The sequence below is a fragment of the Drosophila kikkawai genome, unplaced genomic scaffold, assembly GCF_030179895.1.
Source record: "Drosophila kikkawai strain 14028-0561.14 unplaced genomic scaffold, DkikHiC1v2 scaffold_256, whole genome shotgun sequence".
Classification (NCBI taxonomy): domain Eukaryota; kingdom Metazoa; phylum Arthropoda; class Insecta; order Diptera; family Drosophilidae; genus Drosophila; species Drosophila kikkawai.
Genome location: NW_027222598.1, coordinates 5,502 through 31,000, shown reverse-complemented (window position 1 = coordinate 31,000; position 25,499 = coordinate 5,502). Strand labels below are relative to the sequence as shown.

General features: G+C 39.8%; 3 protein-coding genes and 1 long non-coding RNA gene across 4 annotated transcripts; all 4 read left to right on the top strand.

The window, feature by feature from the left end:
* Positions 1 to 2,834: 2,834 nt before the first annotated feature.
* Positions 2,835 to 4,006, top strand: LOC138929506 (uncharacterized). Its single transcript, XM_070288943.1, has 2 exons — positions 2,835 to 3,767; positions 3,823 to 4,006. The coding sequence occupies exons 1-2, from the start codon at positions 2,889 to 2,891 to the stop codon at positions 3,832 to 3,834; spliced, it is 891 nt and encodes a 296-aa protein (XP_070145044.1). The 5' UTR covers positions 2,835 to 2,888; the 3' UTR covers positions 3,835 to 4,006.
* Positions 4,007 to 6,089: 2,083 nt separating this feature from the next.
* On the top strand, positions 6,090 to 10,588 carry LOC138929504 (uncharacterized). Its single transcript, XM_070288942.1, has 4 exons — positions 6,090 to 6,134; positions 10,025 to 10,082; positions 10,140 to 10,253; positions 10,313 to 10,588. The coding sequence occupies exons 1-4, from the start codon at positions 6,090 to 6,092 to the stop codon at positions 10,546 to 10,548; spliced, it is 453 nt and encodes a 150-aa protein (XP_070145043.1). The 3' UTR covers positions 10,549 to 10,588.
* A 1,582-nt stretch (positions 10,589 to 12,170) lies between these two features.
* On the top strand, positions 12,171 to 17,474 carry LOC138927860 (uncharacterized). The gene has a single exon (XM_070288941.1). It carries the CDS (start codon positions 12,171 to 12,173, stop codon positions 17,472 to 17,474), a length of 5,304 nt encoding a protein of 1,767 aa, XP_070145042.1.
* A 6,295-nt stretch (positions 17,475 to 23,769) lies between these two features.
* On the top strand, positions 23,770 to 24,935 carry LOC138929505 (uncharacterized). The gene is made up of 3 exons (XR_011445788.1): positions 23,770 to 24,429; positions 24,487 to 24,600; positions 24,660 to 24,935. It is a non-coding gene; the product is annotated as an uncharacterized lncRNA (long non-coding RNA).
* Positions 24,936 to 25,499: the final 564 nt, after the last annotated feature.

The window sequence follows — 25,499 nt, the reverse complement described above, 5'->3', positions numbered from 1 at the left end:
TACATTAGCATTAAGGGATAAATACGTACGTATACCTATCTCGCTTACGCATCGGAAGGTATAAGTAGAGGAAAAGAAGCGACGCCGATTCATTCGGTGGCGTGCGTTAATTGAGAGAAGTCGAAAGTGTGTTAATATAATAAAGATCGCATTATACCGGATTCATTTTGGCGTTTACAATTCTAAAGTGGATATATGCATTATTATCTGAGTTGTGAACTTTTTGTTTACAAATTTACAATTGAGTATGCAAATGTATTAGACGTGTAAAAACTAATATAAATATAAATTCTGAAGTGGATTCAGGCATTATTAGCTGAGTTGTGAACTTTTTGTTTACAAATTTACAATTGAGTATGCAAATGTATAAGACGTGTAAAAACTAATATAAGTACAAATTATACCGTCGATACATGCATTATTAGTTGAGTTGTGAACTTTTTGTTTACAAAATTACAATTGAGTATGCAAATGTATTAGCATTGTAAGAACTAATTTAAATATATATTCTGCCGTGGATACATGCATTATTATCTGAGTTGTGAACTTTTTGTTTACAAATTTACAATTAAGTATGCAAATGTATTAGACGTGTAAAAACTAATATAATTACAAATTCTGAAGTGGATATATGCACTATTATCTGAGTTGTGAACTTTTTGTTTACAATTTTACAATTGAGCATGCAAATGTATTAGCCGTGTAAAAACTAATATAAATACAAATTCTGAAGTGGATACATGAATTATTAGCTGAGTTGTGAACTTTTTGTTTACAAATTTACAATTGAGTATGCAAATGTATTAGCCATGTAAAAACTAATATAATTACAAATTCTGAAGTGGATATATGCACTATTATCTGAGTTGTGAACTTTTTGTTTACAATTTTACAATTGAGCATGCAAATGTATTAGCCGTGTAAAAACTAATATAAATACAAATTCTGAAGTGGATACATGAATTAATAGCTGAGTTGTGAACTTTTTGTTAACAAATTTACAATTGAGTATGCAAATGTATTAGCCATGTAAAAACTAATATAATTACAAATTCTGCAGTGGTTATATGCACTATTATCTGAGTTGTGAACTTTTTGTTTACAATTTTACAATTGAGCATGCAAATGTATTAGCCGTGTAAAAACTAATATAAATACAAATTTTGAAGTGAATGCATTATTAGCTGAGTTGTGACCTTTTTGTTTACAAATTTACAATTGAGTATGCAAATGAATTAGCCCTGTAAAAACTAATATAAATACAAATTCTGAAGTGGATACAGGCATTATTAGCTGAGCTGTGAAATTTTTGTTTACAAATTTACAATTGAGTATGCAAATGTATTAGCATTGTAAGAACTAATTTAAATATAAATTCTAAAGTGGATATATGCATTATTATCTGAGTTGTGAACTTTTTTTTTACAAATTTACAATTGAGTATGCAAATGTATTAGACGTGTAAAAACTAATATAAATACAAATTCTGCCGTCGATACATGCATTATTAGTTGAGTTGTGAACTTTTTGTTTACAAATTTACTATTGAGTATGCAAATGTATTAGCATTGTAAGAACTAATTTAAATATAAATTCTGCCGTGGATACATGCATTATTATCTGAGTTGTGAACTTTTTGTTTACAAATTTACAATTACGTATGCAAATGTATAAGACGTGTAAAAACTAATATAAGTACAAATTATACCGTCGATACATGCATTATTAGTTGAGTTGTGAACTTTTTGTTTACAAATTTACAATTGAGCATGCAAATGTATTAGCCGTGTAAAAACTAATATAAATACAAATTTTGAAGTGAATGCATTATTAGCTGAGTTGTGACCTTTTTGTTTACAAATTTACAATTGAGTATGCAAATGAATTAGCCCTGTAAAAACTAATATAAATATAAATTCTGAAGTGGATTCAGGCATTATTAGCTGAGTTGTGAACTTTTTGTTTACAAATTTACAATTGAGTATGCAAATGTATAAGCCGTGTAAAAACTAATATAAGTACAAATTCTGCCGTCGATACATGCATTATTAGTTGAGTTGTGAACTTTTTGTTTACAAATTTACTATTGAGTATGCAAATGTATTAGCATTGTAAGAACTAATTTAAATATAAATTCTGCCGTGGATACATGCATTATTATCTGAGTTGTGAACTTTTTGTTTACAAATTTACAATTACGTATGCAAATGTATTAGACGTGTAAAAACTAATATAAATATAAATTCTGAAGTGGATTCAGGCATTATTAGCTGAGTTGTGAACTTTTTGTTTACAAATTTACAATTGAGTATTGTAATGTGTGTTAATATAATAAAGATCGCATTATACCGGATTCATTTTGGCGTTTACAACATCAGAAGTGGTCATAACTCACTATGCCTGACATGGAATTAAAGCAGTTCTCGGTACTCCAACTTAAAAACTGGTTGGGAGCCCTCGGACGCCCGACTTCCGGCACTAAAGCGGAATTAATAGCGCGTCTGCAAGCTATTTCTCCGGAGACACGTGGCGACCCGCCAGCCAAGACATCGAGCAGCCAGGACGATCAGCCACCAATCAACCAACCGGCAGCAGAACCAGTGAACGGGACAGATGGAGCTGCATCTTTGCTGATACTGCAGGAGCAGCAGGGTGGAGACTTGCAAGAGGTCTCAGGCGACGCGCAGCTAATGACGTCGCAAGCCTCGGAGAATTGCGAGTTTGAACAACTATCGCTCGTGGATGCCGAAAAAGCCACCCTACAGAAGATTCGTGAGGAAATAGACGCGAGCATGGCCGTATTGCAGAGGATTCACATAGAGATCGACGGCGCAAACAAGAACAAATCCGTTCATGTTCACCAAATCCATGACGTCATCGAAAATGCCATGGAAAATTCTAGAAGTGCTAACATTGGCGCCAACAGCGACGCTGTTAAGTTTAACAGCACCAAAGTGACCATCACCACCGATAACATTGGTCCGGACAATACCAGTGTTGGAAAACAGATCGATGGAAGTGTTGATCAACGCATGAACACAAATGTAAACAAACTACTGGAATCTCCGGCAGCATCGCTTGCTTTAGCAAAAGAAGTTACAATGGAATACAACGGCAGCGTGTGTGCGCGCAATTGGGTCACACAGCTTCAGAACATTGGCAAGGTGTATAATTTAGACGATGGCTGCATGCATATGCTTCTGATTGCCAAACTGAAGGGAAACGCACAACGCTGGCTGCACGCAAACGCCACGCGCATTCTGGAGCCGGCCGATCAACTTTGCGAACAACTTATTATGACGTTTGGCGTTAAAATGTCCAAAGGAGAGCTGAGAAGCGCATTCCAAAGACGTCAATGGCTTCCAGAAGAGAAGTTCGCCGCTTATTTCGAGGACAAGGTCATGCTAGCTAACGACATCAACATCGATTTGGAGGAGCTTCTGGAGAACATCATAGAAGGGATTCCAGCACCAGCGCTGCGCAACCAGGCGCGCATACAGTGCTTTTCCGAGCCGATGCAGATTCTGAGAGCCTTCGCGGAAGTCCGTTTACCAGAGCGCAAAACTGGAGGCACTTCGACAAAGCAGCTATCTGGAAGAGTTGCATCCAATAAGGACTTGCGGTGCGCCAACTGCAACTCCAAAGGGCACTTCGCCAAGGAGTGCCTCAAACCGAAGAGGGAGCCCGGTTCCTGCTACGCCTGTGGCACGATGGGACATTTCGTCGGACAGTGTCCGGAACGCAAGAGTGCGAACACAAACAACTATGTAAGACAGATTAAGATTTTTTTTCACAATAGTTTTAAAACCCCATTAATTACAGAATGCCTCATAGACACAGGGAGCCCAATTTCATTTGCGAAAGTAAGCAGTATACCCAAAGAAGTTAATTTAGAGACCGTTTCGGAGAACTATTTCGGGCTGAATAAAAGCCAACTGAAGATATTTGGAAAAATTTTGTGTTACATATTAAAAGAAAGAATAAAATGTTATTTTTATATGTACGTGGTCCCAAACGAGTCTATGAGTCATAATGTAGTTCTTGGAAGAAATTTTATGGAAGCTTGCCAGCTAAAATTAGATCTAGACACTTTGGAAATGGTTACAGTTAACCCCTTATATAGTAAAAAAGATAGACAAGTAATTAGGGATACACTTAGTCATATGGTTAGTGAAACAGTTAGTGAAACAGTTAGTGAAACAGTTAGTGAAACAGTTAGTGAAACAGTTAGTGAAACAGTTAGTGAAACAGTTAGTGAAACAGTTAGTGAAACAGTTAGTGAAACAGTTAGTGAAACAGTTAGTGAAACAGTTAGTGAAACAGTTAATGAAACGTGTAGTGAAGCGATTAGTAAAATAGTTAGTCCTGAAATTAGTGAAATAGTTAATCCTACAGTTATTAATACGGTTATCGAAACAGTTATGCCTTTGAATACAGTTATGCCTAGTTATGAAGAAGCTGTTAAAGAAATCTTTAGTATTGATTATATGAGAGATGAGCAAATGAGTTATATATGCGGCACAAATAACGACCGCGGCTTAAACTGCCGATTAGAAGAGATTATTAAATGCAATTACTTAAGCGTAGAAAAGCCTGCAGAACCTTTCGTCAAATGTGAAATAAAACTGAATTTGGAAACTTCAAAACCATTTAGCTGCGCCCCAAGGCGACTAGCTTATTCGGAAAAAGAGAAATTACAAAAATTATTAGATGAATATTTAAAAGACGGAATTATTCAACCCAGCGAATCCGAATATACTTCACCCATAGTTTTAGTCAAAAAGAAAACAGGAGACATAAGATTATGCATAGACTTTAGAAAACTGAACAAGGTTTTAATTAAAGACAATTATCCTATACCGCTTATCGATGACCTCTTAGACAAATTAGTTAACAAGAAAGTTTTTTCGAAACTTGATTTAAAAAATGGTTATTTTCATGTGTTTGTAAATAAGGAATCGGTCAAATACACCTCATTTGTTACGCCTTTAGGACAATTCGAATTTCTTAGGATGCCAATGGGCCTGAAAACTGCATCGGCAGTGTTTCAAAGATTTGTTAACAGAATTTTCGAGGATCTTATTAGAGAGAACAAAGTAATTGTATACATGGACGACATTATGATCGCCAGCAAGGACACTGAGGAACATTTCCAAATCTTAAAGGAAGTGTTTCTCAGGTTAGCTCAAAACAAATTAGAATTAAGAATGGATAAATGCGAATTTCTTCAAACTAATATTAAATATTTAGGATTCATTATAAATGGCGAAGGCATTAGGGCTGACGACAAAGGGATAGAAGCCATACAACATTTTCCAATTCCAGACAAGACACAATCCATTCAAAGTTTCCTAGGTTTATGTTCATACTTCCGTAGATTTATAAAAGATTTTTCAACATTAGCGAAACCATTATACGATCTTTTGAGAAAAGATGAAAAATTTAAGTTTGGAGAGAAGGAAATGAACTGTTTTTCAACGCTTAAGGAAAAGCTAGTGCAGGCACCGGTTTTAGCTATTTACAATTACAAAGACGAAGTAGAGCTGCACTGTGATGCAAGCGCTCTTTGTTTTGGTGCTGTGTTATGTCAAAAGAAAGAAGACGGGAAATTACACCCCATATTTTATTTTTCGAAGCGCACAACTGTCGCTGAGGCAAAATATCACAGTTTCGAACTGGAGACAATGGCTATTATACACGCACTGCGAAGATTTAGAATATATTTATATGGAAAACGTTTTAAAATTATTACTGACTGCAATTCCCTTACTTTAACCCTGAATAAGATTGAGCTTAATCCGCGAATAGCCAGATGGGCGCTAGAGCTCCAAAACTACGGCTATGAGCTCATACATAGAGAAGGAAAAAAGATGCAGCATGTTGATGCTCTTAGTAGATGCACAAATATTCTGATTGTAGAATCGAATACGTTTGAAGATAATTTAGTAATCTGCCAGGCCAAAGATCCAAAAGTTCAAGAAATTAAAAAACGGTTAGAAAAAGACGAACATAAGTTATTTGAAATGAGAAACGGAATTATTTATAGAAAATGCAACGATGGCAGACTATTATTTTATGTTCCTATGGACATGGAAGAGCATGTTCTATATAAATATCACAATGAGATCGGACATGTAGGTAGAGACAAAATGTTGGATAGTATTTTAAAATCTTATTGGTTTCCCAGTGCCAAAGAAAAATGCCTAAGCCATATAGAAAACTGCTTGAAATGTGTGGCGTTCTCACCTAAAACAGGCAAAGAAGGATTTCTGCATTGCATTCCAAAAGGTAGCAAACCATTCGAACTAATACACATCGATCATTATGGTCCAGTCGACTCAGGTAGATCAAAAAAACATATTTTCGTCGTGATCGACGGTTTTACAAAGTTTGTACGACTATATGCCACAAAGACTACTAATACAAGGGAAGTCATCACCGCCTTGACGGACTATTTTAGAGCATATAGCAAGCCTAAATGCATCATCTCAGATAGGGGAAGTTGTTTTACATCCAAAGAGTTCGATGAGTTTGTGTTAGAGTTTGATATAAAGCATATGAAGATTGCGACTGGATCACCTCAGGCTAACGGGCAGGTTGAAGGAGTCAATAGAAGTTTAGGCCCAATGATAGCGAAGCTAATAGAACCAGAGAAAGGTATATATTGGGACACAGTAATAGATAAAGTTGAACACGTGTTAAATAATACGCAACACCGTAGTATCAAGCAAACCCCAAGCAAAGTGCTGTTTGGCTTAGAACAGAGAGGAAAAGTTGTGGATGAGTTAAAAGAAAAACTAGAAGAAATAGATAATACTCCAGAAGAAAGGGACTTGAAGAAAATTAGAGCCGAAGCAGAAAAGAATCAAGGAAAAGCTCAAGCATATAACAAAAAGCATTATGATAAGACAGCAAGAAAGCCATCTGAATACAAGAAAGGAGATTATGTGATGGTGAAAAATTTCGACTGCACAGCAGGTGTCTCTAGAAAGTTAATTCCAAAAAATAAGGGTCCATATGTAATTTCAAAAGTATTAAGAAACGACAGGTTTTTGTTAAAGGACGTAGAAGGTTTTCAGGTATCTCGTAACCCTTACCAAGGTGTCTGGAGCATTCAAAATATTAGGCATTGGATAGGCAAAAAGAAAAAGCACGATTAAGCAATAATAATTATGATAAACCGCAATAATATGTAAATATGTATAAATAGAAGAAACATTTTAATTCATTGTAAATATATGTACAAATAAGTAATATAAACCATGATCAGGGGATCAGCTAGTCAGGACGGCCGAGTTGTGGTAGGCTAGATACACATAAGGCCCACTGTACATTATATTAGCATAGAGTCAGGATAAAGCCCATTGTATTGAAGAGGCATACAAGATAAAAGCCCCGTTAGAATTAAGTATAACACTGTCATCTCTGTCTATCTCATACATTAGCATTAAGGGATAAATACGTACGTATACCTATCTCGCTTACGCATCGGAAGGTATAAGTAGAGGAAAAGAAGCGACGCCGATTCATTCGGTGGCGTGCGTTAATTGAGAGAAGTCGAAAGTGTGTTAATATAATAAAGATCGCATTATACCGGATTCATTTTGGCGTTTACAATTCTAAAGTGGATATATGCATTATTATCTGAGTTGTGAACTTTTTGTTTACAAATTTACAATTGAGTATGCAAATGTATTAGACGTGTAAAAACTAATATAAATATAAATTCTGAAGTGGATTCAGGCATTATTAGCTGAGTTGTGAACTTTTTGTTTACAAATTTACAATTGAGTATGCAAATGTATAAGACGTGTAAAAACTAATATAAGTACAAATTATACCGTCGATACATTACATTATTATTTGTTTACAAAATTACAATTGAGTATGCAAATGTATTAGCATTGTAAGAACTAATTTAAATATATATTCTGCCGTGGATACATGCATTATTATCTGAGTTGTGAACTTTTTGTTTACAAATTTACAATTAAGTATGCAAATGTATTAGACGTGTAAAAACTAATATAATTACAAATTCTGAAGTGGATATATGCACTATTATCTGAGTTGTGAACTTTTTGTTTACAATTTTACAATTGAGCATGCAAATGTATTAGCCGTGTAAAAACTAATATAAATACAAATTCTGAAGTGGATACATGAATTATTAGCTGAGTTGTGAACTTTTTGTTTACAAATTTACAATTGAGTATGCAAATGTATTAGCCATGTAAAAACTAATATAATTACAAATTCTGAAGTGGATATATGCACTATTATCTGAGTTGTGAACTTTTTGTTTACAATTTTACAATTGAGCATGCAAATGTATTAGCCGTGTAAAAACTAATATAAATACAAATTCTGAAGTGGATACATGAATTAATAGCTGAGTTGTGAACTTTTTGTTAACAAATTTACAATTGAGTATGCAAATGTATTAGCCATGTAAAAACTAATATAATTACAAATTCTGCAGTGGTTATATGCACTATTATCTGAGTTGTGAACTTTTTGTTTACAATTTTACAATTGAGCATGCAAATGTATTAGCCGTGTAAAAACTAATATAAATACAAATTTTGAAGTGAATGCATTATTAGCTGAGTTGTGACCTTTTTGTTTACAAATTTACAATTGAGTATGCAAATGAATTAGCCCTGTAAAAACTAATATAAATACAAATTCTGAAGTGGATACAGGCATTATTAGCTGAGCTGTGAAATTTTTGTTTACAAATTTACAATTGAGTATGCAAATGTATTAGCATTGTAAGAACTAATTTAAATATAAATTCTAAAGTGGATATATGCATTATTATCTGAGTTGTGAACTTTTTTTTTACAAATTTACAATTGAGTATGCAAATGTATTAGACGTGTAAAAACTAATATAAATACAAATTCTGCCGTCGATACATGCATTATTAGTTGAGTTGTGAACTTTTTGTTTACAAATTTACTATTGAGTATGCAAATGTATTAGCATTGTAAGAACTAATTTAAATATAAATTCTGCCGTGGATACATGCATTATTATCTGAGTTGTGAACTTTTTGTTTACAAATTTACAATTACGTATGCAAATGTATAAGACGTGTAAAAACTAATATAAGTACAAATTATACCGTCGATACATGCATTATTAGTTGAGTTGTGAACTTTTTGTTTACAAATTTACAATTGAGCATGCAAATGTATTAGCCGTGTAAAAACTAATATAAATACAAATTTTGAAGTGAATGCATTATTAGCTGAGTTGTGACCTTTTTGTTTACAAATTTACAATTGAGTATGCAAATGAATTAGCCCTGTAAAAACTAATATAAATATAAATTCTGAAGTGGATTCAGGCATTATTAGCTGAGTTGTGAACTTTTTGTTTACAAATTTACAATTGAGTATGCAAATGTATAAGCCGTGTAAAAACTAATATAAGTACAAATTCTGCCGTCGATACATGCATTATTAGTTGAGTTGTGAACTTTTTGTTTACAAATTTACTATTGAGTATGCAAATGTATTAGCATTGTAAGAACTAATTTAAATATAAATTCTGCCGTGGATACATGCATTATTATCTGAGTTGTGAACTTTTTGTTTACAAATTTACAATTACGTATGCAAATGTATTAGACGTGTAAAAACTAATATAAATATAAATTCTGAAGTGGATTCAGGCATTATTAGCTGAGTTGTGAACTTTTTGTTTACAAATTTACAATTGAGTATTGTAATGGGCAGCATTGGACAAAAAGGTTAACGTTGTAAAATTCAAAAGATTTGACATACGCGCCTTACGATAGTCATATCGTATGCTCCAGCCCTAGTCGATCACAATCAGCTGTGCGAAATTGACAGTTGACAGCACGAATTAATCGATTAAGCATCATTTCCGACACGATCAAAACATCCGCCTTCTTCCTTTTTTTCACTGCAACGCCGAACGCTACAGAAGTGTCGATCTGTGAGCGAAATTAATACACAAGTGCCACGTGTCCCTTTTGCCAATTTAATACAAGGCATCGGCCGTTGCATCCGACCAGTTAACCATCCGCCAGTGTCGCGCACCGGTTTTGGGTAATTATTTTGAGACTTCAAGCCATTTGCACTTGCATTAATATTGGTTTCCTATAGAGACAGCGCAATACGGCGTGCCTTCTCGGCTTGCACGCCTACATACAGGCGAAGGAACCTTCTGGAGCTCCACGCTCAAGCGTACCGCAGTTTACTCTGCATCATCCTCTGTCGGTAAATAGTTTTCTTATACGACTGAAAGCTCTCTCCGTAACCACGGTTGTTTTTTCTAGTCGAACCTTCCTATAAGGGCAACCGGAATATTGCCAAAGGTGAAGCGAAAACCTTTGCGACCCTGCCCGCGAATCTGTTCGGTGGCCAGGAGCCCCGATTACGTCATCGGCGTGGGATTACTTATTTTTCCTTTCCGCGCTTCGCCAGCTGCGGCAGAGGAAGGGAGACGACAAACGCTGTGGCCAGGGACCACAATTTTCGGCCAGAGCGTGACGAAGGCGTAGGATCGGAGTAAACTCCTCCAGAAATAAACAAAACCGGCATTAGATCCGGAGTGCAGATTTAGTTAGGTTTTATGCAACTGTAAAAGTTTCGGATTGTTTTAATCAGATTTCGGTCGCATCTGGCTCGTTTGAGCCTCGGAAAACTGTAGTATGTATCTAGAGTGCATGCGCTAGCTAAGCGAACGCGATTGCGTAAACTTGACCTAGGTTCATGTGCCCTAAAAACCCGCACAACCAGACATAAAGAACGCGATAAGCAGGGTCGATCCAACGAATCATTTATGTTGCATTAAATTAACAATCATTTAAACACACGCTAACAGCTCGTCATCCACGTCATCGTGAAGGCCTTCAACGAGGATCGGATGGGGGTAAGTGATCCAAAAATGGATATATATATATAAACACCAATTTAATGTGACATGATATGATCATCCAAGCCAACCGCTGCTACCGTGAAGAGCCGTAAGCTCTGTTCGTTATTCTTTTCTGTTTGTTTGTTTTGGGCTGCCAGATTCTGGACACTTCTAATTGCGTATAAATGCTCCTCTAGCCGCGCTCTTATTGAGTATATAATGATCATTACCAAATCTTAATTCTCGGTATGCGTTTGTTTTGCTATATTCTTGGCTAGTGTATGCATTGCAGATCTCTATTGCTACCAGCACCAACGTAATTATGAAGATGAAATATTTGAATTATGATTAGGAACGCGTAGTTTTATTCTGCTTTTCGCTAACTTTATCAGAAAATATGTAAATACAATACAAATAAATTAGAAACTAATCATTAAGTCCTCGTTTAAAAACATTTGTAGTCACTGTCTGGTTATGCAGCCCGCACCTGATGACCCAGCGGCTAAACAACAACAATAAATTTGCTCTGCGTAGCAAAGCTTTACCTCTCCTCCTGCCTTCTGCATAACATAAACTTTATCACTCTCTCGCTCTATTTGCATAGCTGCCCTTGGCCGTCCGCTAACTGCAGCAGAAATTCTTTTGTCAGTTCGTCTCCGTTTGTCTTCACCTACGCCTGAAAACGATCAGCTTAAATATTTGCCTATAACCAATTTCGGACAATTTCGGGTCATAAATATCCGCAGCGGCAATTCGGCTGGCCTGCGCTGATAATTGATAGAAAACTTCGTGGCTAATAAATATTGCATTTAATTTATAACGTTTTAAAACAAGTGCGTATTTTTTGGGTCAAAAGCAATTGGACAATTCGACAGCTATTGAAAAAGCTCAATAGCTAAACATTTGGTGACCCCGACGTGATCTTGGCTAGTAAAAACATTAAACATTTCGGTTTAATAATTGTGCCAAGCGCGTAAACAATTTCGTTTAGTGCATTGCTTGTGGCTGTACGTTGCCGCGCCGCGCTAGGCAAACGTACATACATACATACACATATATGCACCGGTACTTTTGCGTGTACTCTTTGCTCTCGTTCTCCTGCTTGCTGTTCATTTGCCGTCGGTAACAGCTATTCGAATTCGCTTCCCGCTTATTTTGTGCATTAACTCTGACAAAATACTTTCGCTTGTGTGCGGGCATCATTGCGGTACAAAGAAAAATCTGCAGTGCATGTCAAACTGTTGGCTGCAGTTTATATTGTGAGCTAATAAAATAAAATGTCGACCCCAGAAACTCCTCAGTTTTCGCCGCCCAATCGAGTTACGCTCTTTAAGCGTAGGGCAAACGCGATAGCTGCCCATGCTCAAAAAATTGCTTCTGGCCTTACTGCCGATAGGGTTAAGGCCGTTCCTGAGGAGGAGCTCACCCTGAAACTTGAGCTTATAAATAAAACCGAAGCCTCTTTCTCATTGGCTCATGATTCGTTGGAGGAACTCGATTATGGGGAAATTGGCAGCAAAGCGCGGGACGACTTTGAGGATTTGGTGTTCTCCATGAGATCGGTGGTGCTGCAAGAGCTGGGAAAGCGCAAATTCCAAGGAGTTCCGTGTTCAACCATGCATCCAGAGGTGGCCATGGAGGCCGCTGCGCCTGCTCCAAGAAGATCGTGCCTTCCTGAGCTTAAGTTGCCAACCTTCAGCGGCGGCTACACTGAGTATGCCGATTTTATTTCAATGTTCCTGACAATTATTGATAGGAATAGTGATCTGGCTCCAATTGAGAAGCTGCAGCACCTGAAATCATGCCTGAAAGGTCCAGCTTTAGATGCCGTTCGTTCGCTGGAGATCACTGACTCTAACTATGGAGTAGCGCTGGAATTACTTGACAATCGCTTCAATAATAAACGCCTTATTTTTCAGGCTCACATAACAGATATTTTTGGTTTGTCAAAGGTGGAAAGTGCATCAGCTGTGAAGCTGCGTGAGCTCTCCGATAAGCTCAATGCCAATCTTCGAGCGCTTCAGAGTTTGGGAACCTTGGAGGAGATCGCTGGTTGCATTCTTGTTCATACGCTGCTGCAAAAAGTTGACCCGACTACCCAGGCTAAATGGGAAGAGTCTGCCTCTCTGGACAAAATACCCACCTGCGCAGAATTTACTAAATTTCTGGAGAAGCGATGCCAGAAACTGGAGAATGTGGAGCATGCTGCTTTATCCAATGGTGGCAGTGCGCAAGCTTCAAGGCCCAGGAGGTTCAGCAGTCATGGGAGAAGTTCGTTTGTCGCCACTAGCATCACAGCCTCGACCAGATTGTGCGTTATGTGCCAGGGTGCAAATCATGGCATTTATAATTGCGCTCAATTCTCCAGCCTTTCTCCTCAAGCTCGTCTGCGTGAAGCTAAACGGCTAGCCTTATGCCTAAACTGCCTCAAATCTGGACATCAATTGAGGAATTGTAGTTCGGGCTCCTGTCGAGCATGTGGATCTAAGCATCATAGCCTTCTACACTTTCCCGCACCGCCTGTAACAGCGCCCCCACAACCTGCTCCACCTAACGTGCCATCGTCGTCAAATGCTGTTCCAAATGTATCGTCAAACTTCTCACTCGCTTCGTCGTCATCGCAATCCGCTGCTTTAGTCGCTCAGAATCTTGATACGGATTGTGTTTTGCTTGCCACTGCAGTCATCAGTGTGCAAAATCGCTCTGGTTCGTGGGTTCCTTGCCGCGCCTTGCTCGACTCGGGATCTCAGTTGCATATCATTACTTCTCGCCTCGCACACTCGCTTCAGTTGCCGAAAGTCAAATCCACGGCCACTGTATCTGGACTTGGAGACTCTAAATTTTGCTCGGATGGTTTAAATATTACTCTAAAGTCTCAAGCTTCAGATTTCGTCTCCAGTATCTCGGCTTTGGTTGCGCCTGCCATCACGGACGACCAGCCTAGCTTCACCGTCAGCCCAGAGGACTGGAACATACCTTCCAACATTCGCCTGGCCGATCCACAGTTCTTCAGATCACAAAGAATTGACTTATTAATTGGAGCAAGTCTATTCTTTGAGCTGCTATGCGTTGGCCAAATTAAGTTGTCTGATGGGCTCCCGTTGTTGCAAAAATCTCGATTGGGATGGGTTGTCACTGGCGGAGGATCAGCGCCACGCCAGTCAGCGGCCTTGGCGGTCCAAGCTACTGCAGGGACGTTAGTCGGAGATGACGCTCGTCTGGAGAGCGTTGTGCGGAAGTTTTGGGAAGTTGAAAACGTTGGAGAGTCTGGATCTCAACGTACCAAAGAGGAACTCGATTGTGAAGCTCATTTCAACGCCAACTTTACTCGGCTGCCGTCAGGAGAATACTCGGTTCGCCTGCCAACCAAGCATAGTGTTGAAATCCTGGGAGATTCATATCAACAAGCTTATCGTCGTTTCGTTAACCTGGAGAACAAACTGGATCGTCATCCTCATCTCAAAGCTCAGTACTCGGCATTTATTCGTGAGTACCTCGATCTGAATCATATGTCTCTTGTGGATTTAGACTCACGGAATTTATGCAAGTTTTATTTGCCGCATCACTGCGTCATTAAAGAGGATAGCACAACTACGAAGCTGCGTGTTGTCTTTGATGGGTCTGCCAAATCATCGTCTGGATACTCATTGAATGAGTTGCTCATGGCAGGGCCCACCTTGCAGCCGAGATTGTTCAACACATTGTTGCAGTTTCGCACATTTCCTGTCGCCCTAACCGGCGATATTTGCAAAATGTATAGATGCGTTCGGATTGCTGAGCCGGATAGTTACTTGCAGTGCATTTTGTGGCGTGATTCACGGCAAGAGGAAATTCGTGTTTATAGGCTGGACACTGTCACCTATGGAACTAAACCTGCCTCGTTTCTGTCAGTTCGAGCCATGCATCAGTTGGCAGAAGATGAGAAGGCATCGTTTCCCCTTGGCGCCAAAATACTTTTGCGAGACTTCTACGTGGATGATCTCATCACAGGAGGCAACTCGACACAAGACGTCTTGGAGATCATGCGGCAGACCACTGGACTTCTCGAAAGGGGCAATTTCAAGTTGAGAAAATGGTGCTCAAACGATCCTGCTTTGCTGCAGCAAATCCCAGAGGCCGAAAGGGATTCATTCTTGAAGTTCGACGATGGCAGCGACATTACAAAAACGCTTGGACTTGCTTGGGATTCGTCGTCGGACGTTTTGCTGTTCTCCACATCGCCAATGAAAATTATTGCCAAACCAACCAAGCGCTCAGTCTTGTCTACGATCGCTTGCTTTTATGATCCTCTAGGTCTTATTTGTCCTGTAATTACTAAAGCCAAAATATTTTTACAGAAGATCTGGAGAGAGAGACTCGACTGGGACGAAAGCTTGCCTGCAGCGCTTAATTCATCGTGGCTAAGTTTGTCGGCCAATATTTGTGAGACGCAAAAGCTCCAGTTTCCTCGACTAGCACTGAACCCAAACAACGTGATCGAAGTCCACGGATTCAGTGATGCCAGTATTGACGCATACGGAGGCTGCATTTACGTCGTGTCCATGGAGGATGACCGAAGGATTGCCCATCTCCTCTGCGCTAAATCTCGTGTGGCGCCACTGAAGACTCTCACGGTCCCTAAGCTGGAGTTGTCTGCTGCCGTGCTGCTGGCTCAACTCATTCAAGAAGTACAACAAATGGGGCTATTCTCGTGCTCCTACTACTGCTGGTCGGATTCTGCAGTTGTTTTGTCCTGGATTAGAGATGAGTCGTCACGTTTTCAAATATTTACTGCTAACCGAATCTCTTTAATTCAGTCTATTACAATTGGAATGGAATGGCGCTACGTCCCTACGAGCTGCAATCCAGCAGATATCCTGTCAAGAGGTGCTCTTCCCAGTGAACTGGTAGCTTCTAACCTATGGGCTCATGGACCTGACTATCTTCAAAAGGAAAAATCTCAATGGCCAGAGTCCTGCCTTGCATTGAAGACTCTTCCTGACCTTAAAAAGATTGCTTTGATTGGCATCTCGGCAGCTGCTGATGTATCCTTGTACTGCAAATTCGTCAACTCGTGGGAAAAATTAAAGCATGTCTTCGGCTACATCTACAAGTTTCGCCATCGTATCAGGCAACCAGGTCTCACTTCGGAACATGTTCGCTGTGGCACCCAAATGCTCATTCGCTCCATTCAGAGGGTTCATCTTAATGACGAGTATCATTGCCTGCTTCGAGGACGGCCAATAAAGGCCTCCAGCTCCATCGCATCGCTCTCGCCCATTATCGACGAACTTGGGCTTTTACGTGTTGGCGGTCGACTGAAAAACTCTGCTCTGGACTATGAGGCACGCCATCCACTGATATTACCTCGTCAGCATCCTGTAACCCGCGCAATAATCCTGCATTTTCATCGGCGCAACTTACACTCTGGACCTCGCTCCCTGCTCGCTTCAATCCGGCAGCAGTTTTGGCCAATTGGTGGCCGCAAGACGGTTGCGAGTGCTGTGAGCAAATGCATAATTTGTTTTCGGGCCAAGCCACATGTTGCTGGCCACATTATGGCGGATCTTCCGGAGGACCGCGTCAGCGCATCTTACGCCTTCCAGGTGACTGGACTGGATTTTTGTGGCCCTTTCTATCACAAGTCGGAAGTTCGGAATAAGGCACCCATTAAGTGCTACGTCTGCATTTTTATCTGCTTTTCCACAAAGGCTGTTCACCTCGAGCTGGTCCAGGATCTCTCCACTTCAGCGTTTCTTAGCGCATTGAGGCGCTTTATATTGATTCGTGGCAAGCCTGCCCGCATATGGTCGGACAATGCGACTAATTTTGTAGGCGCTAAGAACGAGTTGGCTGATCTAAAGCGATTGTTCCTGAATGCCAGCCACCAAACCGCAATAGATGAATTCTGCTTGACTGACAGTATCGAATGGCGATTTATTCCTCCTCGCTCACCCCACTTTGGAGGTCTATGGGAGGCGGCTGTGAAGACTGCGAAGTACCACTTCTACCGATCTGTTGGACCTGCGATACTGCCCGCTGATGACCTGCGCACTCTCGTTTGCCACATCGCGGCAATCATTAATTCTCGTCCTTTAGTCTCACTTTCAGAACACCCTGGCGATCTTGATGTGTTGACACCGGCGCACTTCTTGGGTACTGCTCCTCTGGCCTTGTTTCCTGAGCCTGACTACACTAATTTGAACCTCAATCGGTTGGATCGCTGGCAGAAAATTTCGTTTTACCAGCAACTGTTCTGGTCCCGCTGGAAAAGGGAGTACCTGACGCTCCTTCAGCAGCGCTCCAAGTGGCGCACACAGAAGACGGATGTTCAACTCGGTGATGTCGTTCTGGTTAAGGACGAAAACCTGCCCTCCCTCAAGTGGCCACTAGCTCGAGTGGTCAACCTCGTCGCTGGATCCGACAATGTGGCTCGAGTCGCTGTGCTGAAGACCGCCACTGGCCTCATCAATCGCGCAGTTGCTAAGCTGTGTGTGCTGCCGAAGCAGGATGAAGTTGAAAGCCCTTGTCTTCCAACGGGGGGAGAATGTCTGGTTATGCAGCCCGCACCTGATGACCCAGCGGCTAAACAACAACAATAAATTTGCTCTGCGTAGCAAAGCTTTACCTCTCCTCCTGCCTTCTGCAAAACATAAACTTTATCACTCTCTCGCTCTATTTGCATAGCTGCCCTTGGCCGTCCGCTAACTGCAGCAGAAATTCTTTTGTCAGTTCGTCTCCGTTTGTCTTCACCTACGCCTGAAAACGATCAGCTTAAATATTTGCCTATAACCAATTTCGGACCATTTCGGGTCATAAATATCCGCAGCGGCAATTCGGCTGGCCTGCGCTGATAATTGATAGAAAACTTCGTGGCTAATAAATATTGCATTTAATTTATAACGTTTTAAAACAAGTGCGTATTTTTTGGGTCAAAAGCAATTGGACAATTCGACAGCTATTGAAAAAGCTCAATAGCTCAACAGTCACAATGAAAGCATAAATGAATCGCAACTGAATTGTTTTAAATTAAAAAATGAAAAGAAGCAAATTAATTAAAACGAACATTCGAAATTATTATGTCAGTAACCAGAATTTCTTTAAGTTACTTTTCTATTGAAATTATTTAAATAAATAATGCAGTATGTCATATCGAATCAGTAATATCATGATGGAGTAGATGCAATCATCTCGTGACCTGGGGATTTAAATGTTTTGATCAGCTACAATATGGGGTCTTTGCTAACACTTAAAGTACAAAGGCATTGGTAGGGTGGGTAGCGACTCTGTGTGTGTCAAACAACAGCTAAGACACCACGAACAGATCCTGGTGCTAGACATATTCCCTTTTCATCATTATTGTCGTCCTGTGAGTTGGAGATTTTCTCTGATTTTCTTTTGTAGGCAGTTAGCCTGAATATTTCAGCCATGATCAGATGGCTTATTAGTTTCAGATAGGGACTCTATAAATAATTCTTCGTGTAATGTCGGAAGCAGTAACAGCAATAACCCCCCCATCCCGGAAGAGCTAGAAACAACAAGAGGGTCCCGTTCCGCTGTATACACTGCTGCCTGATTCAGTTAACTTACACTGTAGATAGTTGTGATCAATTTTTCTTCAGTGTAGGCAACCATTACATAAGTATTTGGCGCCCACACGTGGAGCCGCGATAATTGAATTCTACATAACGAGAGATTTCAGTTATTTAAGCCCAAATGTCTAGGAGGTACTTTATTTTTTTTCGGATATCGAATTATTTGCGTGCGCTGAGTAAGATCGACCAATAAAAGTAAAGCAACCGAGCTCCCTAGATAGATAGCTCGTTTGTTTTCGAATGATAAATTATTGAGAGTGGTCTGCAGTGCATATTATAACTATAGTTTCTACTTTCTGGATATCGTAGGTTTGCAAGTGTGAACTCTGACGACCGAAGTATAGCTATCGGTTTTTGAGCTGTAGAGTAGCTTCAGTTTCTATCATCAGAGGAGTGAGAAAATGGTTTATCGGTTAGTTGTTTGCAAAGTTGGATTGACTGGAATACATAGGGTATGCGTAAGTGTACATGTGTCCGTTAGTTGCGATTAGTAAATATCTGAAAATCAAGTATCATTCCAATTAGAGGAAATAGCCCGAACATATATTAAAAAAAAAAAATAAATAAACAAATAAAAATACCAAAATAAATTATGTCGGAACCAGGTTAACTACGATCAGATCATTCATATCCCCAAAGATAGGTCAAAACGAGATAAATAAAATATAACGAGAGATTATTACAAAATAAACACAAATTTGTAGAACCTAAACAAAAACATTATGCCACTTCATCATACTCCTGATAAAACGTTCGCTCCAATGGCTAACCAAGATGTTTGTTTATTGTGCGAAGAGCCAATGGTGGATACACAGCCTTGTGCGATGACACCTTGTAAGCATGTATTCCATAAATCTTGTGTTGAGAGTAAGTTTCATCCGGATAAAGAGAATGAATGTCCTTCTTGTTTTACAAAAGTTCTGTTGAAGGATGTTAAAGTAGTTATTGGAAATTTCTCTCCAGAGCTGAGAAACGATCCACCAGGAACTACTGCGAATAAACGTCCAAATACTCGTTCAGTGGCTAGACAATTAGAACTTGTAGAAAATCCCCCAACAGAGGCAGAAGTTTTTTCGCAGCAACCAGAGTTAATACCTAACGTGGCAGCTGTCGATAGTAATAGAGGTGCAAGGGGTAATAACACTAATATGGAGAGAGGAGGTGCAATACGAAGAGGTGCACGAAGAGGCAGACTGCCTAGACGATTTAATCGGAGTGACGATAATCTAAACGAAGATAATTGGTCGCAACCGGACATTGAAGTTTTAGTTCGAGAAACTGTAAGGCAAATGATGCAAACATTAACAGTGAGAAACAATCAGGAAAATCGACAACAAGAAAGAACACCCACGGTTAACCAAAGTCTCATTTCTCATAATTCATCCATTCTAGCAACGAATAAGGTCGCAGATATTATTCAGAAGTGGGGTGTGCGTTTCGAAGGGACATCTGAGGGTTTGTCGGTGGAAGAATTTTTATATCGAGTACAAGTATTAACGCGAAAACATCTTAATAATGATTTTGATTCGCTTGTTCGAAATGTGCATCAGCTGTTAGTAGGCAAGGCTAGTTCTTGGTTTTGGCGAATGCATAAACAGACCGAGAACCTGAACTGGCAACAGTTTGCAACCGCGCTGCGTGCCCAATATAAAGAAAGTCGATCTATGACCGAGCTACGCGAACAAATTCGTGCTCGTAAACAAAAACCTGGCGAATTGTTTGATACCTTTTACGAATCCATTTGCAAACTAATGGATAAATTGTCAGTGCATTTTGAAGAAAACGAATTAATTGAATTAGTTCAGGGAAATTTGCTCACGGATATGAAAGATAGGTTGCTTTTTGAAGATATCTATTCTATGGAACACTTACGAAAGTTGGTCCAAAAGAGAGAAAGGTTTCTGCAGGATGCTGCCAAAACAATCCGTACTCAAGCAAAACCCAAAGAGACCAACTACCGAGTTTACGCTGTCGATGAAGACTCAAAGACAGAGACAGAGATCGATGAACTAGACAAGGATATTTCGGCTTTGAGAGCGCCCTCGAAAATTATTTGCTGGAACTGTACCAAGGCGGGTCATATATTTGAGGATTGTTTAGCAGAACGTCGCATATTTTGCTACGGATGTGGCAAGCCGGAAGTCTATAAACCCAATTGTCTGAACTGTAAGAATCGTTCGGAAAACCGAAAGGCGGGGGCATCCCAGAACAATCGGATGTCCCAGTCCCACTCATAGCTTCATACCCAGACGTAGACAAAGACTTAGACAACTCCTTAGGTCAAAGGTTGGAGGATGAGACAAAAATGAAAATAGTTGATCTTCAATCCAAAATATTAGATAAGTCAAATACCACGCAAGAGTCAGTGGATTTGAAAACAGCATTTCGGCCGTACGAAGACAGGCTTCGAAATTATTATTTAGTACGAGATAGAATCTTTAATGAAAAAACAAAGCCACGAAAACGGAATACAAAACGATTGAAAAATTATTATAGCAATTTAAAAAGTAAGCAACGTAATGTAGTATCGACCATTTTTCAAAACATCTCAGACAGACGAAGTTATGCAAATGTTTCCTTTCTGAATTTTACAGAATGGGGTTTGCTTGATACAGGAGCAAATGTTAGCTGTATAGGAGCCGATTTAGCTTTGCAGGATTTCAGTTGTTTTCCCGGATATAAAGCCATCGTATCGCAAGTTAAAACTGCGGATGCCAAGGCCCATAAGGTTTTAGGAATTTTGAAAGTTAAAATGAAATATAAAGATAATGAAAATGTAATAGAATTATACATTATTCCAACCATAGCTCAGAGACTTATATTAGGAATTGATTTCTGGAGAACTTTTGCATTAGCGCCGAGTATAGTTGGTGCAATCGAGAGCCCTTCAGTAACTCAAATTGTCCAGGATTCCTATCCGCTCAACGAGAGGCAACTACAAAAGTTAGAAGCGGTGAAGGAATTGTTTCCAAATTTTACGAAACAAGGCTTAGGGCGTACTTCCTTACTAAAGCATCACATTGACGTGGGATTGGCCACGCCAGTGAAACAGAGACACTACCCTGTCAGTCCAGCCGTCGAAAAAGTCCTTTATGCGGAAATCGATCGGATGCTAGAGCTTGGGGTAATAGAACCCTCTAACAGCTCTTGGAGCTCACCAATTCGTATGGTAATTAAGCCAAATAAAGTCCGACTTTGTTTAGATGCGCGGAAATTAAACGAAGCAACGAAAAAAGATGCGTACCCCTTACAAAGCATTGATGGGATCTTCTCTCGCTTACCAAAGGCTAATATTATTAGTAAATTGGATCTAAAGGATGCCTATTGGCAGATTCAGTTAACGGATGAAGCAAAACCACTCACGGCTTTCACAGTGCCAGGTCGAGCTCTCTTTCAATTTGTTGTAATGCCATTCGGCTTATGTAACGCTCCATCAACTATGTGTCGACTAATGGACGATCTAATTCCTACAGATCTCCGTCACTGTGTGTTTGGATATTTAGACGATTTATGCATAGTGACCGAAGACTTTGAATCTCATTTGTCTGTCCTGATTCGAATTGCAGAGCAATTCCGTAAGGCAAACTTAACGCTGAATGTCAGCAAGAGTCATTTCTGTGTGACCAAAGTTAATTATTTGGGATACATTATTGGCGAAGGAGGTATCTCCACAGACCCAGCCAAGATCTCCTGTATCCTGAACTGGCCTCCACCTCGTAATATCAAACAAGTCAGAGGATTTTTAGGTGTATGTGTTTGGTATCGTCGTTTTATTTCAAATTTTGCTGAATTAACTTTTCCCATCACCGAACTGTTGTCAAAAAGTAAGACGTTTAAATGGTCTGCTGAAGCTCAGGAAGCGATGAATGCGTTAAAACAGAAACTTACCTCTGCTCCTGTACTACATAATCCTGACTTTTCGCAGAAATTCTTTCTTCACTGCGATGCTAGCGACTTTGGCATTGGAGCAGTCTTAGTACAATTATCTGAAGCAGGAGATGAAAGGCCTATAGCTTTTATGTCAAAGAAACTTTCCAAGTCACAGCGTAATTATAGTGTTACAGAGCGTGAATGCTTGGCTGTAATATTGTCAATAGAAAAATTCCGTTGCTATTTAGAGTTGCAAGAATTTGAGGTGGTAACTGATCATTCCAGTCTGCTATGGCTGATGAGACAACAAAATGTATCAGGTCGTCTTGCCAGATGGATTTTTCGGTTACAAGGATTTAAATTCACCATATCTCATAGAAAAGGTAAGGATCATATCGTACCAGATGCCTTATCGAGGATTTGTGAGGAACACATTGAGAGTTTAGAGTTTGTTGGACCCGAAATCGATTTATATTCTGATGCTTTTACGGAACAAAGTTATGAAGAACTTCGAAAGCGAGTAGAACAGAATGTTGATAAGTTTCCGGATTTACGAGTCCATGGGAAATTCGTTTACATACGGACGGACCATCCATCGGGAAATACAGAACAGGAAGCGGATAGTTGGAAGCTCTGGGTTCCTGAAAAGCTGCGAAGTGCTGCAATTTGGCAGGCTCATGATAGTGTCGTGTCAGCCCATGGAGGGATACACAAAACTATTGAGAGACTACGACGTAATCTTTTTTGGCCAGGATTGTCAAAAGAGGTTCGAAATTATGTAAATGAGTGTGCAATGTGTAAACAGACAAAAGCACCAAATAAAATATTACGACCACCCATGGGTGAGCAGAGTGTATCAATCAGACCCTTTCAACGATTGTACGTTGATATACTCGGACCTTATCCTCGTAGTAAAAGAGGTTATACTGGATTCCTGATTGTACTTGACCATTTTAGCCGATATCATTGGCTCTGTCCGCTTAAAAAGTTCACTACGGCCGCCATTAATAACTTTTTGTGCGAGCGAATTTTTTGTGAGTTTGGAGTACCAGAGACAATAATTAGTGATAATGGATCCCAGTTTAAGGCAAAAGAATTCGAGGCCATGATAACCAAATGGGGTATTCGTCATATATGTACAGCTCTTTATTCACCGCAAAGTAATGCGGCCGAAAGAGTCAATCGTTCTTTATTGGCAGCTATACGATCATATCTTCAAGAAGATCAAACAGAATGGGATGTAAATTTGACAGGTATCTCGTCTGCTCTTCGATCTGCATTACATCAGTCTTTAGGTTGTTCTCCTTATAAAGCTCTCTTTGGCTTTAATATGATTAATCATGGATCTGATTATAAGCTATTGAAACAATTATCGTTATTAGAAGAATCGACTCGATTGGATAGAGTAGACCAATTAGCTGTAATTCGCGAAGAAATCAAAAAGAATAGTCGTAAAGCATATGAAACTAATGTGAAACAATACAATTTAAGAGCTAATCATATTGTATTTAAAGAAGGTCAAGAAGTCTTTAAGCGAAACTTTCATTTAAGTAATTTTAGTCAGAATTACAATAAGAAGTTAGGACACCAATTTTCTAAGTGTCGAATTAAGAAGAAATTAGGTAGTTCGTTTTATCTATTGGAAACGTTAGCAGGAAAGGAGATAGGAACCTACCACGCAAAGGATATACGAAGCTGATTCCAGCTAATCGTGTCTGCGATTACTTGCCAGATTATCTGTGGTTGTAATGGGCAGCATTGGACAAAAAGGTTAACGTTGTAAAATTCAAAAGATTTGACATACGCGCCTTACGATAGTCATATCGTATGCTCCAGCCCTAGTCGATCACAATCAGCTGTGCGAAATTGACAGTTGACAGCACGAATTAATCGATTAAGCATCATTTCCGACACGATCAAAACATCCGCCTTCTTCCTTTTTTTCACTGCAACGCCGAACGCTACAGAAGTGTCGATCTGTGAGCGAAATTAATACACAAGTGCCACGTGTCCCTTTTGCCAATTTAATACAAGGCATCGGCCGTTGCATCCGACCAGTTAACCATCCGCCAGTGTCGCGCACCGGTTTTGGGTAATTATTTTGAGACTTCAAGCCATTTGCACTTGCATTAATATTGGTTTCCTATAGAGACAGCGCAATACGGCGTGCCTTCTCGGCTTGCACGCCTACATACAGGCGAAGGAACCTTCTGGAGCTCCACGCTCAAGCGTACCGCAGTTTACTCTGCATCATCCTCTGTCGGTAAATAGTTTTCTTATACGACTGAAAGCTCTCTCCGTAACCACGGTTGTTTTTTCTAGTCGAACCTTCCTATAAGGGCAACCGGAATATTGCCAAAGGTGAAGCGAAAACCTTTGCGACCCTGCCCGCGAATCTGTTCGGTGGCCAGGAGCCCCGATTACGTCATCGGCGTGGGATTACTTATTTTTCCTTTCCGCGCTTCGCCAGCTGCGGCAGAGGAAGGGAGACGACAAACGCTGTGGCCAGGGACCACAATTTTCGGCCAGAGCGTGACGAAGGCGTAGGATCGGAGTAAACTCCTCCAGAAATAAACAAAACCGGCATTAGATCCGGAGTGCAGATTTAGTTAGGTTTTATGCAACTGTAAAAGTTTCGGATTTTTTTAATCAGATTTCGGTCGCATCTGGCTCGTTTGAGCCTCGGAAAACTGTAGTATGTATCTAGAGTGCATGCGCTAGCTAAGCGAACGCGATTGCGTAAACTTGACCTAGGTTCATGTGCCCTAAAAACCCGCACAACCAGACATAAAGAACGCGATAAGCAGGGTCGATCCAACGAATCATTTATGTTGCATTAAATTAACAATCATTTAAACACACGCTAACAGCTCGTCATCCACGTCATCGTGAAGGCCTTCAACGAGGATCGGATGGGGGTAAGTGATCCAAAAATGGATATATATATTTAAACACCAATTTAATGTGACATGATATGATCATCCAAGCCAACCGCTGCTACCGTGAAGAGCCGTAAGCTCTGTTCGTTATTCTTTTCTTTTTGTTTGTTTTGGGCTGCCAGATTCTGGACACTTCTAATTGCGTATAAATGCTCCTCTAGCCGCGCTCTTATTGAGTATATAATGATCATTACCAAATCTTAATTCTCGGTATGCGTTTGTT

Coding starts and splice junctions, on each gene's coding strand:
- LOC138929506 (XM_070288943.1), top strand. CDS start 2,889: ATGGAAAATTCTAGAAGTGCTAACATTGGCGCCAACAGCGACGCTGTT.
- LOC138929504 (XM_070288942.1), top strand. CDS start 6,090: ATGGAAGAGCATGTTCTATATAAATATCACAATGAGATCGGACAT. Junction 10,083..10,139: donor GTGTCGCGCACCGGTTTTGG/GTAATTATTTTG, acceptor GGTTTCCTATAG/AGACAGCGCAATACGGCGTG. Junction 10,254..10,312: donor CTCTGCATCATCCTCTGTCG/GTAAATAGTTTT, acceptor TGTTTTTTCTAG/TCGAACCTTCCTATAAGGGC.
- LOC138927860 (XM_070288941.1), top strand. CDS start 12,171: ATGTCGACCCCAGAAACTCCTCAGTTTTCGCCGCCCAATCGAGTTACG.